This window comes from Silene latifolia, chromosome 2 (assembly GCF_048544455.1).
Source record: "Silene latifolia isolate original U9 population chromosome 2, ASM4854445v1, whole genome shotgun sequence".
Lineage (NCBI taxonomy): Eukaryota > Viridiplantae > Streptophyta > Magnoliopsida > Caryophyllales > Caryophyllaceae > Silene > Silene latifolia.
In genome coordinates this window covers 178,680,117-178,704,746 of record NC_133527.1, presented here as the reverse complement: position 1 = coordinate 178,704,746, position 24,630 = coordinate 178,680,117, and the positions used below count along the sequence as shown (strand labels likewise).

The 24,630-nt window shown below is 41.1% G+C and overlaps 2 protein-coding genes across 2 annotated transcripts; both read right to left on the bottom strand.

Moving 5' to 3' along the window:
• Window positions 1-15,764: 15,764 nt before the first annotated feature.
• Window positions 15,765-17,121, bottom strand: LOC141631390 (mitogen-activated protein kinase kinase kinase 20-like). The gene has a single exon (XM_074444069.1). The coding sequence runs from the start codon at window positions 16,959-16,961 to the stop codon at window positions 15,885-15,887; it is 1,077 nt and encodes a 358-aa protein (XP_074300170.1). The 5' UTR covers window positions 16,962-17,121; the 3' UTR covers window positions 15,765-15,884.
• Window positions 17,122-19,212: 2,091 nt separating this feature from the next.
• Window positions 19,213-23,557, bottom strand: LOC141641710 (uncharacterized). The gene is made up of 3 exons (XM_074450361.1): window positions 21,967-23,557; window positions 19,825-20,597; window positions 19,213-19,596 (listed from the first exon to the last, which is right to left on the bottom strand). The coding sequence occupies exons 1-3, from the start codon at window positions 23,555-23,557 to the stop codon at window positions 19,213-19,215; spliced, it is 2,748 nt and encodes a 915-aa protein (XP_074306462.1).
• Window positions 23,558-24,630: the final 1,073 nt, after the last annotated feature.

The following is a 24,630-nucleotide window of genomic DNA, read 5'->3' as shown; positions in this document are numbered from 1 at the left end:
GGCGCGAAGGGGAACCCCCCGGCGCAGAAGTAATAGGTCCGGCATCAGCAGAAGACATAACGAATATTTAACAAGAAAAAAGATTGAAGAATTTGTTTGATTACATTGGAAGGAAATGTTACACCGAGTAACGCTTCGAGAAATTAGAAAGAGAAAGGAACTCTGCGGAAAAAAAAACTAAACGAGAGGAATTTTTTTGAGAAAATGAAATTTGGAAGGCCAAAATGAGGGGCTAACTGCCCTATTTATAGAGCAAAGCCCACTCAATCCGACCAATCAGAGCAAAGCCCAAGAAGCGTCAACCAATCAACGCCGAGCCACGTGTCAAGCATGCAGCCATGCAGCCATGGAATGTCAATCGACAAACAGTTACAAAACTTCTTCAACACGCTCCTTGACAGAATGCCAATCGACGTATCTTCTTCAACACGATCCTTGGTATCTACTTGCCAAACGGCCCGCTGTTCAACCGAGCTTGGCAGCACCGGCTGGGGGCAATCAAAAGCACACGGCACTCACAACCTCGGTCTCGGCCAGCGCCATTTTCTTTTCCACATTTGATGCCCTTTACACATCCATGTGGAGGGGGGATACGGTACGGCCTGAGCAGAACCAAGCCGAGGAAGAAGAAGCCGGGGAAGAAATCTTTACTTACGCAGAATACGCTCAACACTCATCGAAGGTCCATACCACGGCATAGACTACGCTGGGGGCAAATTGATGGGGCATATTCTGCACCCGCTGAGCGAGTCAACATATTGAGCAAGGTCAAAGATATCCACAGCAAGTCAACACCTTGGACAGCCTATCCGACGCAGCCAGTCGGCCTGTCACTTGGGTCTCGGCTAGGCAACTAGCCAGCCGGGATACACATCCGCGTACTCATATCCACGACCCCTCGGCATGGAGTTAACAGGGCCCGCCGGCCTGCCATGGGTCCCTCGGCCGAGGTAGAACAGTCTTTCCACCTGCTAGCCACTTGGCCACTACGTGACAAAAGGTGAAAGTCTATAAATACTCCTCAACCCTCATTGAGGAAAGGATCCGAAAATAATCAGTTAAACACACTAATCTGGTATAAAATCTCTTATCTCTCTACAATATACTTTGTGCCAAGTAACACACAACTTAATCCCTTTTAAGTTTACTGACTTGAGCGTCGGAGTGAGTTCGCTCGGTGCCAAGCCGAGCCCTCAGTTTGTTCATTGTTTCAGAAGAGGCCGCAAGGAAGAGTCAAGCAAAGTCATCATTCTACAAGCTTACGTGGTAACAAATCCTACTCCGGAATTACACCCGGAACAGTCATTATACTAAACACTTTTGAAAAACCTAATTTACTGTGAAAGAGAGAAAGCAAGTACGTTCATCATCTTAATCGCATTGTTAGCAAATCCCGGAGTTCGGAAGGTCGGTTTTCATCATTTGATATACCGTTGAGATCCTTGCGTCGAGGATAAGATCTATGTACCCTTTTTGTTGTCTTTCCTTCGAATTGGTTAAACCCTAATATAGGGATTTGAGGGTTTTTGAGTAGTATGTGATTTGGTAGCATTTGTATGTTATATGATAGGAGGAGGTTTCGTAGAGGAAGCTTTTTGATATAGCTGTAGAGACCGTCTGATAGTTGTGCTTTCCAGGTAGGATTTCCTACTCAGTATTAGTCCCATAATGGGATGATTGTTTATGTGTTGTGGTTGATTGAATAATATAGTAATTGTATGGTGACGGTTTGTTGATTGTGATTGTTTGTCTCTGGTTCTCGAGGCGTGTCCTTGGCTGAGTGGGGTCACTTGCGGGAGTGGCTTCACGCCCTAGTTTTGGCCTTCGTGGAACCCGCCACGGAAGGGGATGTGCACATTAATGGACAGGGTTATCGCTCATTATGAGGAGCGGGGATTTGGTGGGTACGGCTGCGGTCCCCCATCGCGGATCGTCCAAAGGGACGATCGGTGATTGAGATTGTTGGAATTGGTGTGGTTGTGTGCGTGACGGTTAAGCTGTCTGTTTATCTTATTGTTGATATATATTGAGTTATGTGATTAGTACTGACCCCGGTTGTTTTGTAAACCTGCGGTGATCAATTCGGGGATGGTGAACAGATATTGAGCAGGTATGAGATGAGTACTGGGATAGCTGGGATTCCCACGATATGATGATAGAAGTCTTCCGCTGTAGCTTAGTAGTTTCTTTACATTTCAGTTAGAACAATAAACAGTCAGTTTGAGAACATGTATTTGTACTTTTGGTTTTGGTTTCAAGATTGTAACCTTTCACTAAGTATTTCTATTTAAACGTTGTTTCTTTATTGTTTATTTGATTATCATTGCCTCGGGTAACCGAGATGGTAATGTCTTCATACCTGAGTGGTCCTGGTAAGGCACTTGGAGTATAGGGGTGTTACAAATGGTATCAGAGCGACGATCCTGAAACCTGTAACCAATGAATTTAATGAATATAGGGAGTCAATTAAAATGAACCCGGGGCAAAGGTTGTAGGAGCTAATGCAAAGGCTTGGGAGACGTCCTAAAGCCGCGAACTCGACCTACAATTTTGAACCGGTCACATGGAGCGGTGTATGCCAAGGTCGTATGCGTTGTTTGGTTAGCTTGTGTGTGAATGTGATGAAGTGTGTGTAACCGTTGGGTGTTTGCGGTAGGAAGTTGAGAATGTGAAAGAAAGGTTGATGATATATGTAGAATTGTTGTTGGAATGAAAACATGTTGGATGTTTACAATGTGGCGTTTAAATAACATGATATAATGATTTCGTAGATCGTATGAAAAGATGCGTAGCATTATATGCTTAGTTATGATATAATGTTGGTTTTACAAAGTTTTTAGCATGTTAGCATATGATATAGCATGCGGGTAGCGTTTCTGAGTTAGCATGACTCGATCGAGTGGGACTGACTTGATCGGGTGGGTTTTTGACGATTTTGAATCCAGAATCGTGTTTTTGGGCACTCGATCGAGTACCTCGGGCACTCGATCGAGTAGGGGTTCACTCGATCTAGCTACTCGGTCGAGTATGTTAGAGATCAGATGCTCTGTTTGGGGTCTGATGTTGGGGCACTCGATCGAGTATGTTTGGGAACTCGATCGAGTAGGGTCTGGGCAGCTTGTTTTCGTGTTTTGAGGTTTTGGCGCGTATGTTTATATCCACCCCTTTTTTCTGATATAGTTTCAAGATGCCGCCCAAGAAGACTGCTTTGTATGCGAGAGCTGAGCTTATGAACATAGATGACATCGTTAAGATGTTGGAGCATCAGGATGCTCTTACTGAGGCTTTAAGGATTGTGGGGAAAGATAAGGATAAGGATAAGGAGAAAGAGGTTGATCACTCTAAAATCAGCCTCTATATAGCGAGGTTTAACCCGAAAGAGTACAAGGGAGTTGGGGAGCCGGACCTTCTTGATAGCTGGCTTAGAGAGATGGACAACATATTAGATTTGGTTCACTGTCTCGATGAGATGAGAGTGGAACAGGCTGCGTTCTATCTGAGGGAGGCAGCTGGTAAGTGGTGGGATACGGTGAAAGTGAGTGCTAAGGAGTTGTATGTGAACCAAGGTTTACCTGCTATACCTTGGGAAGAGTTTCGTAGAGCTATGAGGAAAGAGTTTGTACCGGAGCATGTGAGGAGTAAGTTGAGAGAAGAGTTTGACAGTTTTAAGATGACCGCCGAGATGTCTCTGTGGGCCGAGTACTACAGCGGTTCAATGACAAGTCTAGGTATGCTGAGGATATGGGTTTGAGTGAGGAGAATTTGGCGCTGAGGTTTGAGAGGGGGTTGACCTCTAAGATTATGGATAAGTTACCCGTGGGAGTCCTTACTGATGTTAAGGAAGCTTATGAGAGAGCAGGGAGAGCTGAGAGGTTGGTGGAGATGGCTCAGGAAAGGTCAGGTGGTGAGAAAAGGAAGTCTGAGAGCGAGGATGGTGGCCAATCTAATCACAAGAAAGGCAACCACAATCAGTCTAAAGAGTTTTCTTCTGGGTCAGAGTTCAGTGTTGGGGCTTCCTTTGGGCGTGGCCGTGGAAGTGTTAGTGGTAGTTGGGGAGTGATCTGCTATAGTTGTGGTGGTGTAGGTCACAAGAGACATGAGTGCACAAGTGCACCCGGAACTTTCCGGAGACTGCCGCGCAGCTATGCGAGCAATAGACCGGCTGGGTCATGGCCAAACCGGGGAAGTCAGAGCTACCAGAGTGGAGGCAACCACAACGGCGGTAATTCTTATCAGAAACCACCAACGAACAACAACAACAATCAAGGGTCGGGTTCTAAGCCGACCACATCACCCGATCTTGTCCAGGGAGGTGGACAGAAGACCAGTGGAAAGTTATTCATGATGGAGAAGAAAGCATCTGAGGAGGATGCACACGTTATCACCGGTACTTTTCTTGTTAATGGTATTCATACCTTTGTTTTGTTTGATTCGGGGGCTTCTCAGTCATTTGTATCTTCGAGTCATGTTAAACGGTTGGGTTTGAGGGTGTATGAGTCTGTTAGTGAGAAAGTTTTTATACCTTCAGGTGAGTCTGTATCTTGTGGGAGGTTATATAGGAATGTACCTATGATAGTTGGGCAAGTTGATTTCCCTGTAGACTTGCTAGAGTTTCCTTTTGACGGTTTTGAGATGATAGTTGGGATGGATTGGCTGGGAAAGTATAAAGCTAAGATAGACTGTCATCAAAAGAAAGTGTCTTTAAGAGGTCCTAAGGGCGTTAGTGTGTCTTATCGTGGGTTTCTAGTTAAACCCAAAGTTAAGTTGATTGCAGCTGTCACTTTGAAGTCTTACCTGAGGAAGGGATGTCCTTTGATCTTGTGCCATGTGAGAGATGACCGGATAGAGGGTCCGACAGTTGATCAGATACCAGTGGTGGGAGAGTTTGAGGATGTGATTCCATAGGAGATTCCGGGGTTGCCGCCGAGAAGAGAGATAGATTTCACAGTAGAGTTGAAACCAGGGACGGGGCCAATCTCTAAGGCACCGTACCGTATGGGTCCTAAGGAGATGGAGGATCTTAGGAAGTAGTTGGATGATTTAATAGAGAAGGGATACATTAGACCTAGTGTATCGCCGTGGGGAGCACCAGTTCTTTTCGTGAAGAAGAAGGATGGGAGTTTGAGGTTGTGCATAGATTACAGGGAGCTGAACCGAGTGACGGTGAAGAACAAGTATCCTTTGCCAAGGATAGATGACTTGTTTGATCAGTTGAGTGGTGCATCAGTCTTTTCTAAGATTGATTTGAGATCGGGGTACCATCAAATGAAGATTAGAGAGGTGGACATACCAAAGACAGCTTTCACGTCGAGGTATGGCCATTATGAGTATGTGGTGATGCCGTTTGGGTTGTCTAATGCACCGGCAGTGTTTATGGATTTGATGAATAGGATCTTTAGATAGTTTTTGGATAAGTTTGTAGTGGTGTTTATCGACGATATCTTAGTCTACTCCAAGACTAAGGAGGAGCATGAGGAGCATATGAGAATCGTGTTGCAAACTTTGAGGGAGCATGAGTTGTATGCTAAGCTATCCAAGTGTGAGTTCTGGTTAGAGAAAGTTGCTTTTCTGGGGCATGTGATCTCTAAAGATGGGGTAGTGGATCCTAAAGAAAGATAGAAGCAAAGGACAAAGTGGGAAGCACCAAAGAATGTTGCTGAGATCAGGAGTTTTCTGGGTTTAGCTGGGTACTACAGACGGTTCGTGAAAGATTTCTCCAAGATAGCTAGACCTATGACCGCGTTGATGAGGAAAGAGAACAGGTTTCGTTGGGATGAAAGTTGTGAGACGGCGTTCCAAACATTAAAGGAGCGTTTGACCATAACTCCTGTCTTAGCATTGCCTGAAGGGATCGAGAAATTTGAGGTTTATACAGATGCCTCAAAGAATGGGTTGGGATGTGTGTTGATGCAGAACGGTAAAGTGATTGCCTATGCTTCTAGGCAATTGAAGCCTTATGAGGAGAACTACCCTACTCATGATCTGGAGTTGGGTGCAGTGGTGTTTGCTCTCAAGATTTGGAGACATTACCTTTATGGAGCAATCTTTAAGGTATTTTCTGATCACAAGAGTCTCAAGTATATTTTCACTCAAAAGGAGTTGAACATGAGACAGAGGAGGTGGATGGAGCTGATTGGCGATTATGACATGGAAATTATCTACCATAAAGGGAAGGCCAATATAGTTGCTGATGCTTTGAGTAGGAATAGTGTACATTCTCTGTGTACAGCTCTATCTTTGATGAGGCTGAGAGATGAGGTAGTGAGGTTTGGGATACATATGATGCAGAAAGGAGATGCCATGGGTGATATGACAAAGTGCGGCTTGAGTTTTATGATGACATTCGAGGTAAGCGGGCGTTGGATCCTAAGATAGTTGAGTGGAGAGTCAAGTAGAGAAAGGGACAGTGTCTCGATTCTCTATTCACACAGATGGTAGTTTGAGGTTTGACGGTAGGTGGTGTGTTCCTAATGATGAGGAGTTGAAAAAGACTATCATGACAGAGGCGCATTGCACACCATATTCAGTTCATCCAGGTGGAATAAGTTGTATAAGGATTTAAAGAACACGTTTTGGTGGCCTGGGATGAAGAAAGAGACAAAATGAGTTTGTGTCCGTTGTTTGACATGCCGAGAGTTAAAGGGGAACAAAGAAAGACCACAAGGTAAGATTCGGTCTTTAACGGTACTGAGTGGAAGTGGGAATCCATTTCCATGGATTTTATCGTGGGTTTGCCAAAGAGTCAACAAGGTAACAACATGATTTGGGTAATAGTGGATCGACTGACCAAGTCAGCTCACTTTGTTCCAATGAAAGATACATGGACTAAAGCACAATTGGATGTGGCCTATCGAAAGAACGTGCTTAAGTTACATGGAGTCCCTAAGGACATAGTGTCCGACGAGATGCGAGATTTATATCAAGGTTTTGGAAAGAGTTGCAGAATCGTTGGGAACAACTTTGAAGATGAGTACAAAGATTTCATCTTGCGACAGACGACAGACTGAGAGAACAATCAAGACTCTTGAGGATATGTTGCGAGCTTGTGTGATGGATTTTGGTGGTAGCTGGGAACAGAGGTTGGACTTGATAGAATTTTCTTACAATAACAGCTATCACACTAGTATTGGTATGGCACCGTTTGAGGCTTTGTATGGGAGGAGATGTAGGAGTCCGATTTGTTGGGACGATAGTCTTTGAGGCAAAGGTTTTAGGACCAGAGATGGTGCATGAGATGGTGGAACAGATTAAGATGATCGGGGAACGGATGAGAGCAAAAAGATAGGCAAAAGAGTTATGCAGATCTACATCGCAGGGACATAGAGTTTCAAGTTGGGGACAAGGTTCTTTTGAAAGTGTCTCCTATGCGTGGGGTTATGAGATTTGGGAAGAAAGGCAAGTTAAGTCAGAAGTTTATCGGGCCTTATGAGATCTTAGAGCGAGTTGGGGAAGTTGCATATCGTCTGGCTTTACCAGCGGCGTTAGAGAGAGTGCATAATGTGTTTCATGTATCGCAGCTGCGAAAATATGTGAGTGATCCGTCACATGTGTTAGAGGCAGAGAACTTAGAGCTCGATGAGTCCTTATCATATCTTGAGGTGCCTAATCAGATTCTTGACCGAAAGGTTAGGAAGACTAGGAGTGGTGAGACAGTTTTGCTTAAGATCCTTTGGTCTAACCACGAGACTGAGGAAGCTACATGGGAGCCAGAGGAAGCCATGAAAGAGCGATACCCTTTTCTTTTTGATCAGGTATGTATGGTTGCGGGGACGTAACCTTGTTTCTTTTAGGGGGGTAGGAGATGATCGCGACGAGTTTTTAAGAGTTTTATACCCTTTTTGTATGTTGTGTCGGTATGTGTGTCGGGATTAGTTGGGTTAGTAACATGTTTTATGTTGAGTTTTGTTTTGGTTGTTGAGTTTGAAGTGTTGAGGGAGTACCTTTGTTTAGTAGTGGTTTTAACTTCGGGGATGAAGTTCTTTTTAAGAAGGGAAGACTGTAATACTCCGTATTTGTGAGTCTTCGGGTACTCTATCGAGTAGGTCTTACTCTGTAGAGTAAGGGTAAGTTGCGTTTTAGAAAAGTTTCTGACCTGTTGGGTACTCGATCGAGTAACTAGGATACTCGATCGAGTAAGGGGGTACTCGATCGAGTACCTTGGGTACTCGATCGAGGAGCCGGTTTGCGGGGAGTTTTTCTCGGGTTTTGTTAATTATGCGATTAAGATATATAACCTTCGTCGTCATTATTCTAAACACTTTTGCAAAACCTAATTTACTGTTAAAGAGAGAAAGCAAGTACGTTCTTAATCCTAATCGCATCGTTAGCAAATCCCGGAGTTTGGAAGGTCGGTTTTCATCGTTGGTTATACCGTTGAGATCCTTGCGTCGAGGGTAAGATCTATGTACCCTTTTTGTTGTCTTTCCTTTGTTTTAGTTAAACTCTAATATAGGGATTTGGGGGTTTTTGAGTAGTATGTGATTTGGTAGCATTTGTATGTTGTATGATAGGAGGAGGTTTCGTAGAGGAAGCTTTTTGATACAGCTGTAGAGATCGTCTCATAGTGTGCTTTCCAGGTAGGATTTCCTACTCAGTATTAGTCCCATAATGGGATGATTGTTGATGTGTTGAGATTGTTTGTTTGCTATAGTAATTGTATTGTGACGGCTGTGATTGTGATTGTGATTGGTTGTCTAAGTTTCTCGAGGCGTGTCCTCGGCTGAGTGGGGTCACTTGCGGGAGTGGCTTCACGCCCTAGTTTCTCCTTCTGTGGAACCCGCCACAGAAGGTATGTGCACATTAATGGACAGGGTTATCGCTCATTATGAGGAGCGGGGATTTGGTGGGTACGGCCGCGGTCCCCATCGGGCGGGATCGGTCCAGTGGACGATCGATGATTGAGATTGTTGGAGTTGGTGTGGTTGTGTGTGTAACAGTTAAGCTGTCTGTTTATCTTATTGTTGATATATATTGAGTTGTGTGATTAGTACTGACCCCGGTTGTTGTTTTGTAAACCTGAGGTGATCCATTCGGGGATGGTGAGCAGATATTGAGCAGGTATGAGATGAGTACTGGGATAGCTGGGATTGCCACGATATGATAATAGAAGTCTTCCGCTGTAGCTTAGTAGTTTCTTTACATTTCAGTTAGAACAGTAAACAGTCAGTTTGAGAACATGTATTATACTTTTGGTTTTGGTTTTGAGATTGTAACCTTTTACTAAGTATTTCTATTTAAACGTTATTTCTTTATTGTTTATTTGATTATCATTGCCTCGGGTAACCGAGATGGTAATATCTTCATACCTGAGTGGTCCTGGTAAGGCACTTGGAGTATCGGGGTGTTACAGGTAAGCTAAGTCAGAAGTTTATCGGGCCTTATGAGATCTTAGAGCGAGTTGGGGAAGTTGCATATCGTCTGGCTTTACCAGCTGCGCTAGAGAGAGTGCATAATGTGTTTCATGTATTGCAGCTGCGGAAGTATGTGAGTGACCCGTCACATGTGTTAGAGGTAGAGAGCTTAGAGCTAGATGAGTCCTTATCATATCTTGAGGTGCCTAAGCAGATTCTTGACCGAAAGGTTAGGAAGACTAGAGTGGTGAGACAGTTTTGCTTAAGATCCTTTGGTCTAACCACGAGACTGAGGAAGCTACATGGGAGCCAGAGGAAGCTATGAAAGAGCGTTACCCTTTTCTGTTTGATCAGGTATGTATGGTTACGAGGACGTAACCTTGTTTCTTTTAGGAAGGTAGGAGATGATCGCGAAGAGTTTTTAAGAGTTTTATACCTTTTTTGTATGTTGTGTCGGTATGTTTGTCGGGATGAGTTGGGTTAGTAACATGTTTTATGTTGAGTTTTGTTTTGGTTGTTGAGTCTGAAGTGTTGTGGGAGTACCTTTGTTTAGTAGTGGTTTGAACTTCGGGGACGAAGTTCTTTTTAAGGAGGGAAGACTGTAATACTCCGTATTTATGAGTCTTTGGGTACTCTATCGAGTAGGCCTTACTCTGTCGAGTAAGGGTAAGTTGCGTTTTAAAATAGTTTCTGACCTGTTGGGTACTCGATCGAGTAACTAGGATACTCGATCGAGTAAGGGGGTACTCGATCGAGTACCTTGGGTACTCGATCGAGTACCTTGGGTACTCGATCGAGTACCTTGGGTACTCGATCGAGTAGCCGGTTTTACTGGGAGTTTTTCTCGGGTTTTGTTAATTATGCGATTAAGATATATAACCTTCTTCGTCATTATACTAAACACTTTTGCAAAATCTAATTTACTGTCAAAGAGAGAAAGCAAGTACGTTCATCATCTTAATCGCATTGTTAGCAAATCCCGGAGTTTGGAAAGTCGGTTTTCATCGTTTGATATACCGTTGAGATCCTTGCGTCGAGGGTAAGATCTATGTACCCTTTTTGTTGTCTTTCCTTCGAATTGGTTAAACCCTAATATAGGGATTTGGGGGTTTTTTAGTAGTATGTGATTTGGTAGCATTTGTATGTTGTATGATAGGAGGAGGTTTCGTAGAGGAAGCTTTTTGATACAGCTGTAGAGACCGTCTGATAGTTGTGCTTTCCAGGTAGGATTTCCTACTCAGTTTTAGTCCCATAATGGGATGATTGTTGATGTGTTATGGTTGATTGAATAATATAGTAATTGTATGGTGACGGTTTGTTGATTGTGATTGTTTGTCTCTGGTTCTCGAGGCGTGTCCTCGGCTGAGTGGGGTCACTTGCGAGAGTGGCTTCACGCCCTAGTTTCGCCCTCCGTGGAACCCGCCACTGAAGGGGATGTGCACATTAAAGGACAGGGTTATCGCTCATTATGAGGAGCGGGGATTTGGTGGGTACGGCTGCCCCCCATCGCGGGATCGGTCCAAAGGGACGATCGGTGATTGAGATTGTTGGAATTGTGTGTGGTTGTGTGTGTGACGGTTAAGTCGTCTTTTATCTTATTGTTGATATATATTGAGTTATGTGATTAGTACGATGACCGTTGTTGTTTTGTAAACTGCGGTGATCCATTCGGAGATGGTGAGCGAGATATTGAGCAGTATGAGATGTGTACTTGGGATAGTGGGATTGCCACGATATGATGATAGAAGTCTTCCGCTGTAGCTTAGTAGTTTCTTTACATTTCGCTTAGAACAAGAAATGAAATGATCGGTTTGAGAACATGTATTTGTACTTTTGGTTTTGGTTTCGAGATTGTAACCTTTCACTAAGTATTTCTATTTAAACGTTGTTTCTTTATTGTTTATTTGATTATCATTGCCTCGGGTAACCGAGATGGTAATGTCTTCATACCTGAGTGGTCCTGGTAAGGCACTTGGAGTATGGGGGTGTTACAACTCAATAATAATGTTTGGACTTATCTATGCAACATTTTCTGAGTGACTCCCATCTCATTATTTAGTCTTGGTCAAATGTAAGCTTAGTAAAAAATTGTTCCCCCACTACATTTAGTCCTAATGGCAATACCTGCAAAATTAGACAGTCGCAGAAAATTCGAAACTCATGAGAAAAGGGGTACAGTAAAAAAAAATGGAGTAGTACAATGGGTTGGACGATAGCTTTAGGTTGACGGACATGCTATATCTTAGGTGGAAGCATAAATCCGACAATCCATGCTACATCTCCGGTGAGGATCGTTACTGGTGGTTGAGGCTGGAAGGGCATCGCAGACGTGAGAGAAAAAGGGAAGAGAAAGATGGTGGATTACCAGAGCCCGCGTATGACTGACTAAACTCGCCGTCCAACCAGCTTATGTTTGATGGTGGCTTGTCGGAGCTCCGGCTCCGGTGACTTTCCGTGAGAAAAGGTCAAGTTGTCAACAAGGGAAGACGACATCAGAGCTTGGGGTTTTTAATTTAACAGCTGATGTGTTTTTAATCTAAAGGTTAGCTTACTTTGATATGCGTTCTCACCGAGTGGTCGTTCTCACCGGATCCTAAATCTCTCTCTCACTCTCTCTCTCTCTCTCTCTCTCTATATATATATATATATATATATATATATATATATATATATATATATTATTGTTAATTATTGTTTTAGAATAAGAATTAGAGAAGAAATGATAGAGAGAAAACAAGCAAATAGATTGACAAAGGGAAGAGGGTTGAATATTATTCATCTCATATGGGGGTATATATAGTACATAGATGAGGGTGAACTACAACCTAGTTACATATATATATAGACTATACTGGATAGAAGCTCAATGGACATCCATACTAATTAATGTTTCATAACACTCCCCCTTGGATGTACATTACTGAAGAACATGCCTCGTTAAAACCTTAATAGAAAAACCTTGTGGGAAAAACACTAGTAAGGAAAAAGAGTACAATATTCTTCTAACACGCAAACAAATAAGCTGCCTCGTTAAAACCTTTCTATGGAAAACCCAGTGGGACAAAACCATAGATAAGGAAAAAGAGTGCAGCGCGTGCACACTCCCCCTAATGGTTACATCACTTGTAAAACGTTAATGCAACTCATGATGTGACGAAGTTCTCGATCTTTAAAATAGCTGTCATCGTACTTGATCAACTTAATAGATGCCTTCAATTTAACAAGATTAGTTATTCTAGAATTGTTGATCGCTTCAAATTTCATAATATGATGATAGCCATTCATAATGATTTTGCATCTTCACTCCAAATGATCTTGTCACTTTTATAGTTTGAAATCACCAGAATTTTTCTTTGCAAAACATATTATAACAATGTGCATTCATATGATATGTGACTATTTTCTAAACTATATGACATGAAAGAATGTAATGATGTGATATGAAACTAATTCAAAGATGATATACTTAGTCTTTATATGCACATGATGATGATGACTCGATAATGCAAACTGTACAGTATTGTTTTCAATATCCATGATTTGGATGGATTTCAGGTTTATGAGCTCGTTAATAACCATAAATATGCCGGTGGTTAAACGGACTTATAAAGTCCTAATCCAATTGGCAATTGAATATTGCGCGCAAATGTGTATCCGTTTCATATGGATATACTTTTATGATCATAGTAGAAATGTCAAGAATCGTCATTCTTCATATATTACACTGTAAGTGTAATTTAATATGATAAAACTTCTTTTGTTTTACCAACTTTTCACTTACTTTCTCCCCCTAAGGTGGTAAAAATTATATTAAAGATAGATTGCAATCATTCACTTGACCACCTTAGAATGCGATTTCTCTTGATAAATGAGATTTCATGAGTGGGCATTATTGTAAGATTTTATAAGATATCTGGGGAGAAGTGTATAATGCAATTGATTATCAATTTGCTGAATAAAAATGCCTAATAAGAAGATTAACTTGTTCACATAATAAGAATAAAATTGTGAATTTTAACGGCACAAAGTACTTGTATTTGTGTTATGCGGCTTTAAAAAAAAAATTCTTCCAAACACCACCTTTAAAAAAAAGTTTGTAAAACACAACCTTTAATAAAATTTTTGTTGTCAAACACGACTTTTTGGCCGAAGGACTTAACATTTTGTAATGGGGTAACTTTCAGTCGATGTTTGAGATAGCAAACGATGTCGATTTGAGGCGTTTTTGGACTCGTTGGAAAGGTGGAAATACAAGCTTTCCAGGTGTTATCAATACGATGGTCAAAGGCGGCCTTATGTGGAGTTTATTGATGTGTAAAGTAAGGCTGGTCGGAGAGATTAGCGGGTGGTCGGGGATTTTTAGTGGGTCTTTTAAAGAGGTTATGATGCTTTGTTTGGTCTGAAAAGTGATCTGTAGGTAGCGGGAGTGTAAGGTAGGCCGTAGTTGTGTTGTTTTTTGTGATTGTTTGTTGTAAGTGCTGGTTTGAGGGGAGTGAATTGACCCACGAAAAAGAAATCCTACTTTAACATTCTTTTGAAATTTTTTTTACTTTCAAATTAACTCCCCTCGAACCACCACTTGTAACCAACAACCACCACAAACAACACAACTAAGACCTAACTTGCACTCCCCGCTACCTACATACCAAATTTCAGACCAAACAAAGCATCATAACCTTTTTAAAAGACCCACTAAAAATCCTCGACCACTCGCTAATCTCTCCGATCAGCCTTACTTTACACAACAATACACCCCACATAAGGCCACTTTTGACCATCGTGTTGATAACCCATGGAAAGCTTGTATTTCCACCTTTCCAACGAGTCCAAAAACACCTCAAACCGACATCATTTGCTATCCCAAACATCGATTGAAAGTTACCCCATTGCAAAATCCTAAGTCTTTCAGCCAAAAAGTCGTGTTTGACAACAAAAAAATTATTAAAAGTTGTGTTTTACAAACCTTTTTTTAAAGGTGGTGTTTGGAAGAAAAAAATTAAAGGTTGTGTTCGACAAAAAAATCCATTTATTTTTAAGAGACTTTCACATTACAGAACGCGTAAACTAAAGAGCAATTTTAAGCTAGAATATCTCAATTTCAAAGTTGATCCCCGGCCCATTTAGACTCATACTCATCCATTTGAAAAAAATTAACAGAATGTCGGTCCAAACTACGGAAAAACATTACACACTTGTCTTACAAGAAAAACTCAAGGGGGGCCTTTGGAGTTGGGAGAGATCATCACGTGTTCCATATGTATAAGGCCGGCTCCCTTGCGTTTAATGCTTAGTTGCTTACTGATAAGGTTACTATCCCCTTCAAGTAAACTCACATATTTGATTGGAATGATGCGAACCTAAAAATAAAAATTTAGGGTAGCGAATTTTACTTAGATTATTTTTACTTACGTTAAGATTTTTTATTGAAGAATTTTTTGGTAGCAAAACTCGATAATCTTAATCATTTTTTTAAAGTTTGGGGTAACAAATGCTATCATTTGCTACTAGCTGGATTCCCCAAATAACGTAGACTATTTTGACGGATTATAAAATTAGTGCGTTAATTCTACGTGTCAGAATTATTGTTCAAATAAAGATTAGTATGCACAGTCTGCATCAAAGTCGATTCCATTATAAATTGGCATATATTCAAGATCCCACAATTTTTGTAGGAGCACTAAGGCATAATTATGGAGTATATTATTTTGGTGGCACCACGTTATTTTGATCGCCTACTTATACATCTATCTTACTGTTGCATAATGCACAAGTTTAATTAATTTTTAATTGAAAAGTCTATTCATTAGTAAAGTTGAGAGATCTAAGACAATCAATCATTTGAATGCAATTATGCAAAACTTTACATCAAAACAACGTTTCTTGCTATTCCTTTGTAATTTGTAATTTTGTATCGTGCGTCGGAGGTACTAAGACTCGTTACTTCACACGTGTCTTTATAAAAGGTCCATCAATCATCCAATCAAATATATTTTGAAAAAAAAATTCATTCAATTATATAAGCTCTATACATCGTAATTGTTAAAACCATTTTAGGACTCCAACCATCAGCTTAACCTTTTGGTTGATATAGCTTTTTGACATGTATCAGAGCCAGTGTGACCAAAAGTCGTGGAAGGGGGCGTGTCAGAGTATAAAACCGATCTTGAAACTCCAACCATCAGCTTAAGCTTCTGATTGAGATGATTTCTTGATAGTAAAATCGTATACAAAAAGGTGGTATCAAATCGTGTATCACCAGATAACACCATCTCTATCAAACTTTTTATCATAAAGTGGTCATGTTTGAATTCGTCATAATTTGTCACTGTCATAAGAGAGACCAACTAATGTAATTATAATACAAGAACAAGATCAATTAAAATCTCAAGACTAATATATGAACATATCTGCAAATTGAGCATCAACAATCAAGTTTTCATGTGCAACTAGTATCAATTATGTACAATTGTCATTACTAATATTGAAGTTTGAGATAAAATTAAGACGAACATGTACAAATATATCCAATCTAAATCATCTAACATCAATCCACCCGTCCGAATCGGACCAATCGGGTATAGAATCACTAGCCATCTCCCCAAGTCTTTCACAAGCGGAGCTCCAACCGTCCCTTGTTGATACGAACCTCGAATCACCACTAAACGGATCCAAACTCAAAGCATCCGCCTGTTCCCAATCCGGAAACTCAAACATATCCAAACTCGAACTCTCAGCAAATTCCATATCCGCAAACTCAAACGGATCCCTAGGAGACACCGAAACCTCACAATCGTCATCACCATCATCAAACCCGTTAACAAACGGGTGATCCAACAACATTCGGGCAGTCCACCTCATATTCGGATCTTTAATAAAACACTTGCTAATAAAATCCTTAGCTTGACAACCAACATCCTCTGGCACTCGAGGAGACTCTATCCCCAAACCAATCCGACACATCAACGCTCCAACATCACATTCCGGCGACACCTCCCAAACCGACTTCCCCGAAACCATCTGAACAACCGCGCACCCCAATGCCCATATATCCGCCGACGACCGTACCTCCCCGCCAGCGACCAACTCCGGCGACATGAATAACGGTGTTCCCTTCAATTGATTCCGTTTTTTATCCTCAATTTTCGTTGCTAAACCAAAATCAGCTATCTTGACAGCTCCATTATCGAATAATAAAATATTCGATAATTTAATATCACAATGAACGTACCCATTCCCATGAATATGACCAAGTCCTTTAAGTATACCCTTAGTATACCTCCTAACCTCACAATCTTTAAACTTCCCACCTGAATTCCTTAAATTATCTTCCAAGCTACCTTTTTCGGCATACTCGAAAAATAAATTATAAACCTTATTATCCTTCTCATTGCAAAACCCGTCTCCAAAAAACCGAACAATTTCCTTACAATTCCCAATGTTGGAAAGAGCTTGTTTCTCCGCCTTAAGGCATTCAGACTGTGAAACTGCAGATGATTTAACCACCATTGTCGGCGAAAATTCCGTCGAAAAACTACTGGGTATTACTAAATTAACCGTACCAAAGCTCCCTCTACCAACCAATGGACCTTTAACCCAATCCATAAACTCCATCACTCTCTGTTTTATTTAGGTTTTTATTTTTGACAAGAAGCGGGATTAACCCAAAACGATGTATATATATATATATATGTATTGATAAGAAAGAATTATGGAAAGTTTATACTACGAATAGAATGATTCGGTTGGAGATATAATATGTGGAGGAATACATATAAGGGGTGTGAGAAACATGTGTAAAATAGAAAGGGGGGAAGAATATAATAATATTAATTTAATTTTATATTATTAGGTGCATGTATTTGATTAGAAAAAGAAATAAGGTAGCGTTACTAATTAGATGGAGGTAGGAAAGTGTTGTGTGAAACGGGATTTATATCATGGGGTTATTATTATTGTAGATTAGGTAATTAAATATTTTGATTTGATTAAATTTAGTTAGTTAGTTTACTTGTTGGCTACTTCGCGGTTTCGAGTCTTTGGTTGTTAATTAGTTTTTGGTTTGGTGAGAAAATTAAGCTTGTGCATCAAGGGATTATGTTATTCCTATTTTATCTAAGAAAAAACTATTTTTACTTGGAAAAGGGATGCAAAGGTGAGGACTTTAAGGATGGAAGTTGCAAAATAAAAGGGGTGAGATATGGAAAGTCTCTTATGACGGTATAGATGTAAGTTTTTTTTGGTGTCAAATAAGTTACAAGGGCAGTGTAGTAACGAGAGTGGGAGGACTCGAAATTGGGAGTCTGGGATGGATTGTCCTTAAACCATGTTCACATTCTGCTTGTGAGGATTCAGGTTTAAGTTAATGACTGAGGATCGATAATTTGTTTTATACCTTAAAAAGAAACTTATGACTCATTTGAAAGAAATCTTGTATAAATATGACCCCGATTAACATAAAACTACCCCACCAATGAATAATCCCATCTAAGATGGCCACTGAAAATGATAAATTCTTGTGCACTAAAAAGTCGTATAACCTGAAATAATCTCGTCCTAAATAATTCATTTGTCATATGAGAAGGCCATAATATAAGTATGTAGATACTCGCCAACTTTCTTGATTTAAATGATTACCTTAGCGAGTAAAAAAGTTTTACACTTTTCCATTGCACAATTAGTTAAATAAGTGTGATGGATCGGATGCTAACTAATTTAACTGGTAAGTAGTTGTAATGGATCAGATGACCTAAGTACAAGCCCTGATCTTTATATTTGTTCTTGCTACTCCATTTACGCCCATAAAATAAAACAAAAATGCGATGGATTTATATTAAGAAAAATTCTTGATGAAATAAAAATAAAGAGCTAAATTGTGGCCGTTAATTATATATACTCCATTAGTCCATTACTCTGTACAGTCTCAGAGCATCAACTACGTATATGAGCCTATGCGGAGAATCACATTCACAATCATTGGGACTTTGGGAGTACTTGTTAATAATTGGGCCGGTGAAGCATATCCACGAACGTGCTCACTGCTCACCTTCAGGCTTTATAGAAATAAATTACAAGTACGGCCAATTTCATTACACAAATTCTTGTTTGTGACGGCACATATCCGTCACTCTTGAGTGACGGATACCATTTTACCTCACAAAGTACCCACTTTTTCTCTCTCTGCAACACTATTCATGTGGTCCCCTTTCTCCACTAACCCATTTTGTTAACATTTTTACTAACAAAATATCCGCCACAAATGGTAACCCGTCACAAGGGAGACCAATTGATTTCATTAATACCTAGTCATGATTTAAAAAAGTAGTAAAGTTCGGCTTAAATAGAGTATCCGTCTTAAATCTTAAAACGGGTTAAATGCAATTATATGGTAGTAATAAAGACAAAAAATTTGGCATTTTTAGGTTATCATGTGAGTTGGTATGTATTTGACATGTAGAGTTTAAAACGGATAATACCCGTCTTAAATGAAAGTTTGTGTTAAAAAAATATGTTAACCACTGTACATCCACATGACATATCATTTACTCCGTACATTGACAAATACAATGTTTCTTATAATAGTGATAAACATGTTTAAGTTGTGTATTGACTTAATTATGGCCATTATTAATAGGCTGACATTAATGTGTTTTATACACTAATAGGCTGACATGAAAGTGTTTGTTAATGGTTGAAACCCCTTGATTAGGGTTGAGATATTATTAGCAATATATATGCAAAGGATACAACAGACTTGGCTACAAATAAGGAGATCTACTTACCTAAGTTAGAGGATACAATCTAACTACTTTAGGAGAGAAATAAGGCTACAATATTTACTAGCTAACTATAGGATATTGACTAGCTAACACGCCCCCGCAGTTGGAGCGGGAGGGGACCGAACATTCAAACTGGAGCAAAAACGTTGGAAGAGATGCCGTGGAAGCCCTTTAGTAAAGATATCAGCGTGTTGATACTCGGCTGGAATATGAAGGACACGGACTTCTCCAAGTTTGACTTTGTCACGAACGAAATGGATATGTAGCTCGACATGTTTGGTTCGTTGGTGCTGGACCGGGTTGCCGGATAGATAAACTGCAAAAATGTTATCACAAAATACAATAGTGGATCGGTGTAATGGCACATGTAACTCGAGAAGCAAATTCCGAATCCAACTGGTCACGGCAACGGCGTTTGCAACGCCACGGTATTCAGCCTCAGCACTAGACAGTGAGACGGTTGCTTGGCGCTTCGAGGACCAAGAAATAAGGTTGTCACCCATGAACACGCAATACCCAAAAGTAGAACGGCAAGAATCGGGACACCCTCCCCAATCAGCATCAAAGTAAGCCGTGAGGTTAGGGGATCAAGAAGGGCGAATGGTAATGCCGTGATGGGCCGTTCCTTGCAAATACCGAATAATCCGCTTAAGAAAATGGAGATGGGAGGCACGCGGATCATGCATGAATAGACACACCTGTTGAACGGCATACGAGATATCGAGCCTGGTAAATGTGAGATATTGAAGTGCACCAGCCAGGCTGCGATATAAAGAAGGATCCTCAACAGACGGACCGGAGTCCGCACTAAGCTTAGAACCGGGATCAACAGGAGTGGTACTGGGTTTGCACGAGATCATTTGTGCTCGTTTAATGATGTCACGAGCGTACTGTTCTTGTGATAAAAATAGACCATCTTTGGAGCGGGTAACTTTAATACCGAGAAAATGATGGAGAGTGCCAAGGTCCGTCATAGCGAATTCTCGAGACAAGCCAGCAATGATGGACCGAATAAGGGCACTACTAAACGCGGTAAGCACAATATCATCCACATAGAGGAGTAAGTAGGCTGTAGAGGTAGCAGTTTTATAAATAAAGAGCGACGGGTCACATGTACTACTAGTGAAGCCTTGAGACAAAATAAATTTAGCAAATCGATGATACCAAGCCCGGGGCGCTTGCTTTAACCCATATAGAGATTTTCGAAGCTTACACACATGATAAGGTGCAGACGGATCAACAAACCCGGATGGTTGATGCATGTACATTGTTTCTTCCAAGTCACCATGTAAAAAGGCATTTTTAACATCAAGTTGGTGAATCGGCCAAGACCTGGAGACTGCTAAGCTCAGGACGGTACGAATCGTTGTTGGTTTAACAACCGGGCTAAAAGTTTCATCACAATCAATACCGACATGTTGTGTCTTACCATTAACGACAAGGCGCGCTTTATAGCGCTGTAATGAGCCATCTGCATGAAATTTATGACGATACAACCAATGGCAGCGAATAATAGAAGCATCAGTGGGTTTAGGGACCAAGTCCCATGTATGATTGTCCTTTAATGCGGTAAATTAGTCGGTCATAGCACGTTTTCAGTTAGGGTCGTCAAGGGCACATTTGGGTGATTTGGGTATGCGTGAGATAGTACTAGTAGCGAGGGCTTTGGGTTTGAAAATACCATGCATAGCGCGGGTCGACATGGTATGGGTGGGGATTGAGGGTCTTCGTGGGGAAGGTGGTGGTGGAGGGGTGGCGGAAGCTGGTGTGGGAGGTGAAGGAGGTGTCGGGGAAGTATGGTCTGGTGAGGTTTGTGGTGTGGTTGGGGCAGGGGAGGGTTGATCGATGAGGGTAGCAGGAGGAGGGTTTGGAGTGAGTGAAGGTGGGTGGGGATTGTTGGGTATGGCTGGAGGAGTGTTGCGGGTTGGGCCATCGTGGGGGTTGGGCTGGTGTGGTGAAAGTCTGGTAGGAGAATAGGGTTAAGGTAGTCAGTAGTCAGGTCTAGGAAATTATAGTTGTGGGGTTTCGGTTTGGAGGTATCCGCAAAGGGAAAGACCGTTTCTGCAAAAGTGACATGACGAGAGATGTAGACACGACCGGAGGACATATCAAGACAGCGATATCCGCGTTGGTTTGGAGGATACCCAAGAAAGACACACCTTAGAGAGCGAGGGGCTAGTTTATGTGGGCGAGTGGTAGAGATGTTGGGGTAACATTCGCATCCGAAGACGCGGAGATGGTCGTAGGAGGGGTGTTTAAGATAGAGGACTGTTGTGAGTGTTCGAAATTGGAGGGTGGAGGTAGGAAGAATATTATGGAGGTGGGTTGCAGTATGGAGAGCATCGACCCATAAATTTGGAGGTAGAGACGCGTTTTGAAGAAGGACAAGGACCATGTCATTGAGGGCTTGAGGCGGCGTATCATACGCTCCGACTTACCGTTTTGTGAGGAGGTTTGGGGACAAGAAAAACGGAACACTAGGCCATGTTTTTGGGAGAAATTTGTAAAGGAATTGTTATCGAACTCACGACCCATATCGCATTGGAAAGATTTTATTTTTGTGTGGAATTGGGTCGAAACAAAGCTGGCAAATTGTTGGAATTTATCAAATACTTGGGATTTAAATTTTAGTGGATAAACCCATACAAATTGTGAAAAATTGTTAATTAAGACCATATAATATTTAAAGCCAGTCTTACTTAGAATTGGTGATGTCCAAAGGTCACAATGAACAATATCAAAAGGAGCCAAAGTTTGTGAAGTTGAATCAAAAAAGGGAAGACGTTTGTGTTTACTAATTTGACACGACGGGCATAAACTAGAAGTATGAGTCTTATTACATGAAATACGACGCTGAGAATTTAAAAGACTTAAAATAGATGACCCGGAGTAACCAAGACGGGAATGCCAAACATCTTGACCATGAATGAGGAAAGCTTGAGGCGACTTGGACAGACAAGAGGATGGGTCAGTAGACACAGGATAGAGGTCGCCGTCACTGTCACTCCGCATAATCAGTTTCCCAGTCGGAATATCCTTCACAGAAAAACCAAACGGGTCAAATTCTACGCTAACATTATTGTCTTTGGTAAATTGTCGGACGGATATCAAGTTTTTAATAATGTTAGGTGTATGGAGAATATGATGTAAATGTAGGGTCCGGGAATGGGTATTTAGTGTGGAAGTGCCAGATCCTAAAACTGGTATGCTATTTCCATTTCCAACATAAATTGAACGAATTCGACTCGTATTAAGAGGATTAGCAATGATACCTGGGTCGGAAGTACGATGAGAGGAAGCTCCCGTGTCCATAAACCATGGGTCAGCCTGATGTTGAACCGACAAGGCTTGGAAGGCCTGACTTAAATCGGTGGGTTGAGGGGCCTCGGATTCCAATACATAAGCTTGGCCTTGTTGACGATATTGTTGGTTCCTGGAAAAATTAGCAGGAGGCCGAGAAGGGGATGGGGCAGGCCATGATGCCCAGCCAAGATAGGTGGGGTACGGACAGGGAGGTGGTGTCCACGATGGAGGCCAGGAGGGAGGTGGACCCCACTGTGGCGGGTAAGGGGCAGGCTGTTGAGCCGAGGCAGAGGGGTAGCGAAGGGAAGCAGTGGTAGTACTATTTGGTCGATAATTATTATTTGAACTATTATTGTTATTGCGACGGTGGCGATTGTTATTATGAGAATTATTATTATTATTGTGTCGTGCAGGAGTAGGGGTGGCCTTAGGTTGCTGGTCAATCCACGGTTCAGAGAGAGGGGCAGCAGGAGCGGCCAATGTCGTGGCAGGTTCATCCCGGCCCGATTTACGGTGTAATTCCAATTCTAACATACTACGTGCGGTTTCAAAATTAGGCATAGTTTGATTAATAAATGATGCGACAGTGTCATATTCATTAGTAAGGTCACGTACCAATTGTATGACAAGGCGGCGGTTAGAGACAGCGACGTCGACATCCTTGAGCATCCCGTCCAATTCACGAAGGCGTTGACAATAAGCCTCCAATGATGGCATTCCTTCGAGGCGAAGGGCATTGAATTCAGCCTCGAGAGCGGCAGCGCGAGCACCCTTGTTGTTGTTGAAAATATTTTCCACCCGAAGCCAGGCTGCCCGAGCAGTTGATTCATCTTCTAACACGCGAGGGAGAAGCTCCTCACTCATGGTACCATAAATCCATTGTAATACATGAGCATCAATTTTAAGCCAAGCCGCATACGTCTCATCGGTCTCCGATGGGGCACGTGTGCCATCAATATGCGAGAGGACATCGTGACCACGAGCGTGAAGCTTGAAGAGGCGAACCCAAGATGCATATGTAACTTTCGTGCTGTCAAGAACACGAACTTTGTTTTGGATATTGGTAACTGTGAAAACGGGATGAAGAGGGGGTTTTGAGGAAGACGAAACAGACTCGCCCTGAGTCATTGGGACGGCTATTTTTCGAAAAAATAGTGAGACGGAGGACGAGTGGGAGCAGGCACAGAGATCGATGAGAAATCGAAATTTTCTCACTATTCTGATACCATGTTAATGGTTGAAACCCCTTGATTAGGGTTGAGATATTATTAGCAATATATATGCAAAGGATACAACAGACTTGGCTACAAATAAGGAGATCTACTTACCTAAGTTAGAGGATACAATCCAACTACTTTAGGAGAGAAATAAGACTACAATATTTACTAGCTAACTATAGGATATTGACTAGCTAACAGTGTTGTCCAAAATTAAATTATAAGAAGTCATTTTCCGATCCAATATGATATAATTTTGACCCGATTTTATGGAGGATCTTAAGTTTGTAAAGTCATTTATAATTCACTACTATTGCTTTGGTGATCCGAGTTAGTAAGATTTGAGATACTCCATATTTTTCATTTAGGTGACTGAAGTGGAACATATTTAAATTTAAGTAAAAAAAACGATTTTTTTAAGTGAAAAAGATTCTAAATCTCGACTACCAAAGTGAGACATAGGCCAAACCACACGTTATCAAATAAACCTTGTTCATGAACAATTGTAGTTTGCTCCATGTTTCATGTTCAAGTAACATTATCGTTATTAACGGTGTTTCTAAAAGTTAGTTGTTGTGAGTGGTTAAGGTTCTCATGTTTTAAACAAGTCATCACGAGTTCAATTCATAACTTTTGCAAATAAAAAAGCCTAAACTTAAAAAGAATTCCACCCGTTTAATTGTCTTCACTATCCCCAAAAAAGATTATTACAATGATCGACAGACAGGAAATACTATGGTCAATACCACAAACAAAGTTTTCTTTCACCAACCACGACCTAAAAAGTAAATAAATTCTTAAATAGTTTTACTTTCAGTTGTTAGGTTTGTTAACCATTTATCAATCAAGTTCATTAAAATAGGTAAATCATGTTTTCAAACGTGTACTCAAAGAGTACACATTAATAACCTAAATGTGGAAAATATTTACAAAATATTCTCATGAGAACTTCACATATAAATTCATTTTTGTTATCATGATTCG

Coding starts and splice junctions, on each gene's coding strand:
- LOC141641710 (XM_074450361.1), bottom strand. CDS start 23,557: ATGACTCAGGGCGAGTCTGTTTCGTCTTCCTCAAAACCCCCTCTTCAT. Junction 20,598..21,966: donor TTCTCAGCGTCGTATTTCAT/GTAATAAGACTC, acceptor AATTTCATGCAG/ATGGCTCATTACAGCGCTAT. Junction 19,597..19,824: donor TCTCGTATGCCGTTCAACAG/GTGTGTCTATTC, acceptor TGGTCCTCGAAG/CGCCAAGCAACCGTCTCACT.
- LOC141631390 (XM_074444069.1), bottom strand. CDS start 16,961: ATGGAGTTTATGGATTGGGTTAAAGGTCCATTGGTTGGTAGAGGGAGC.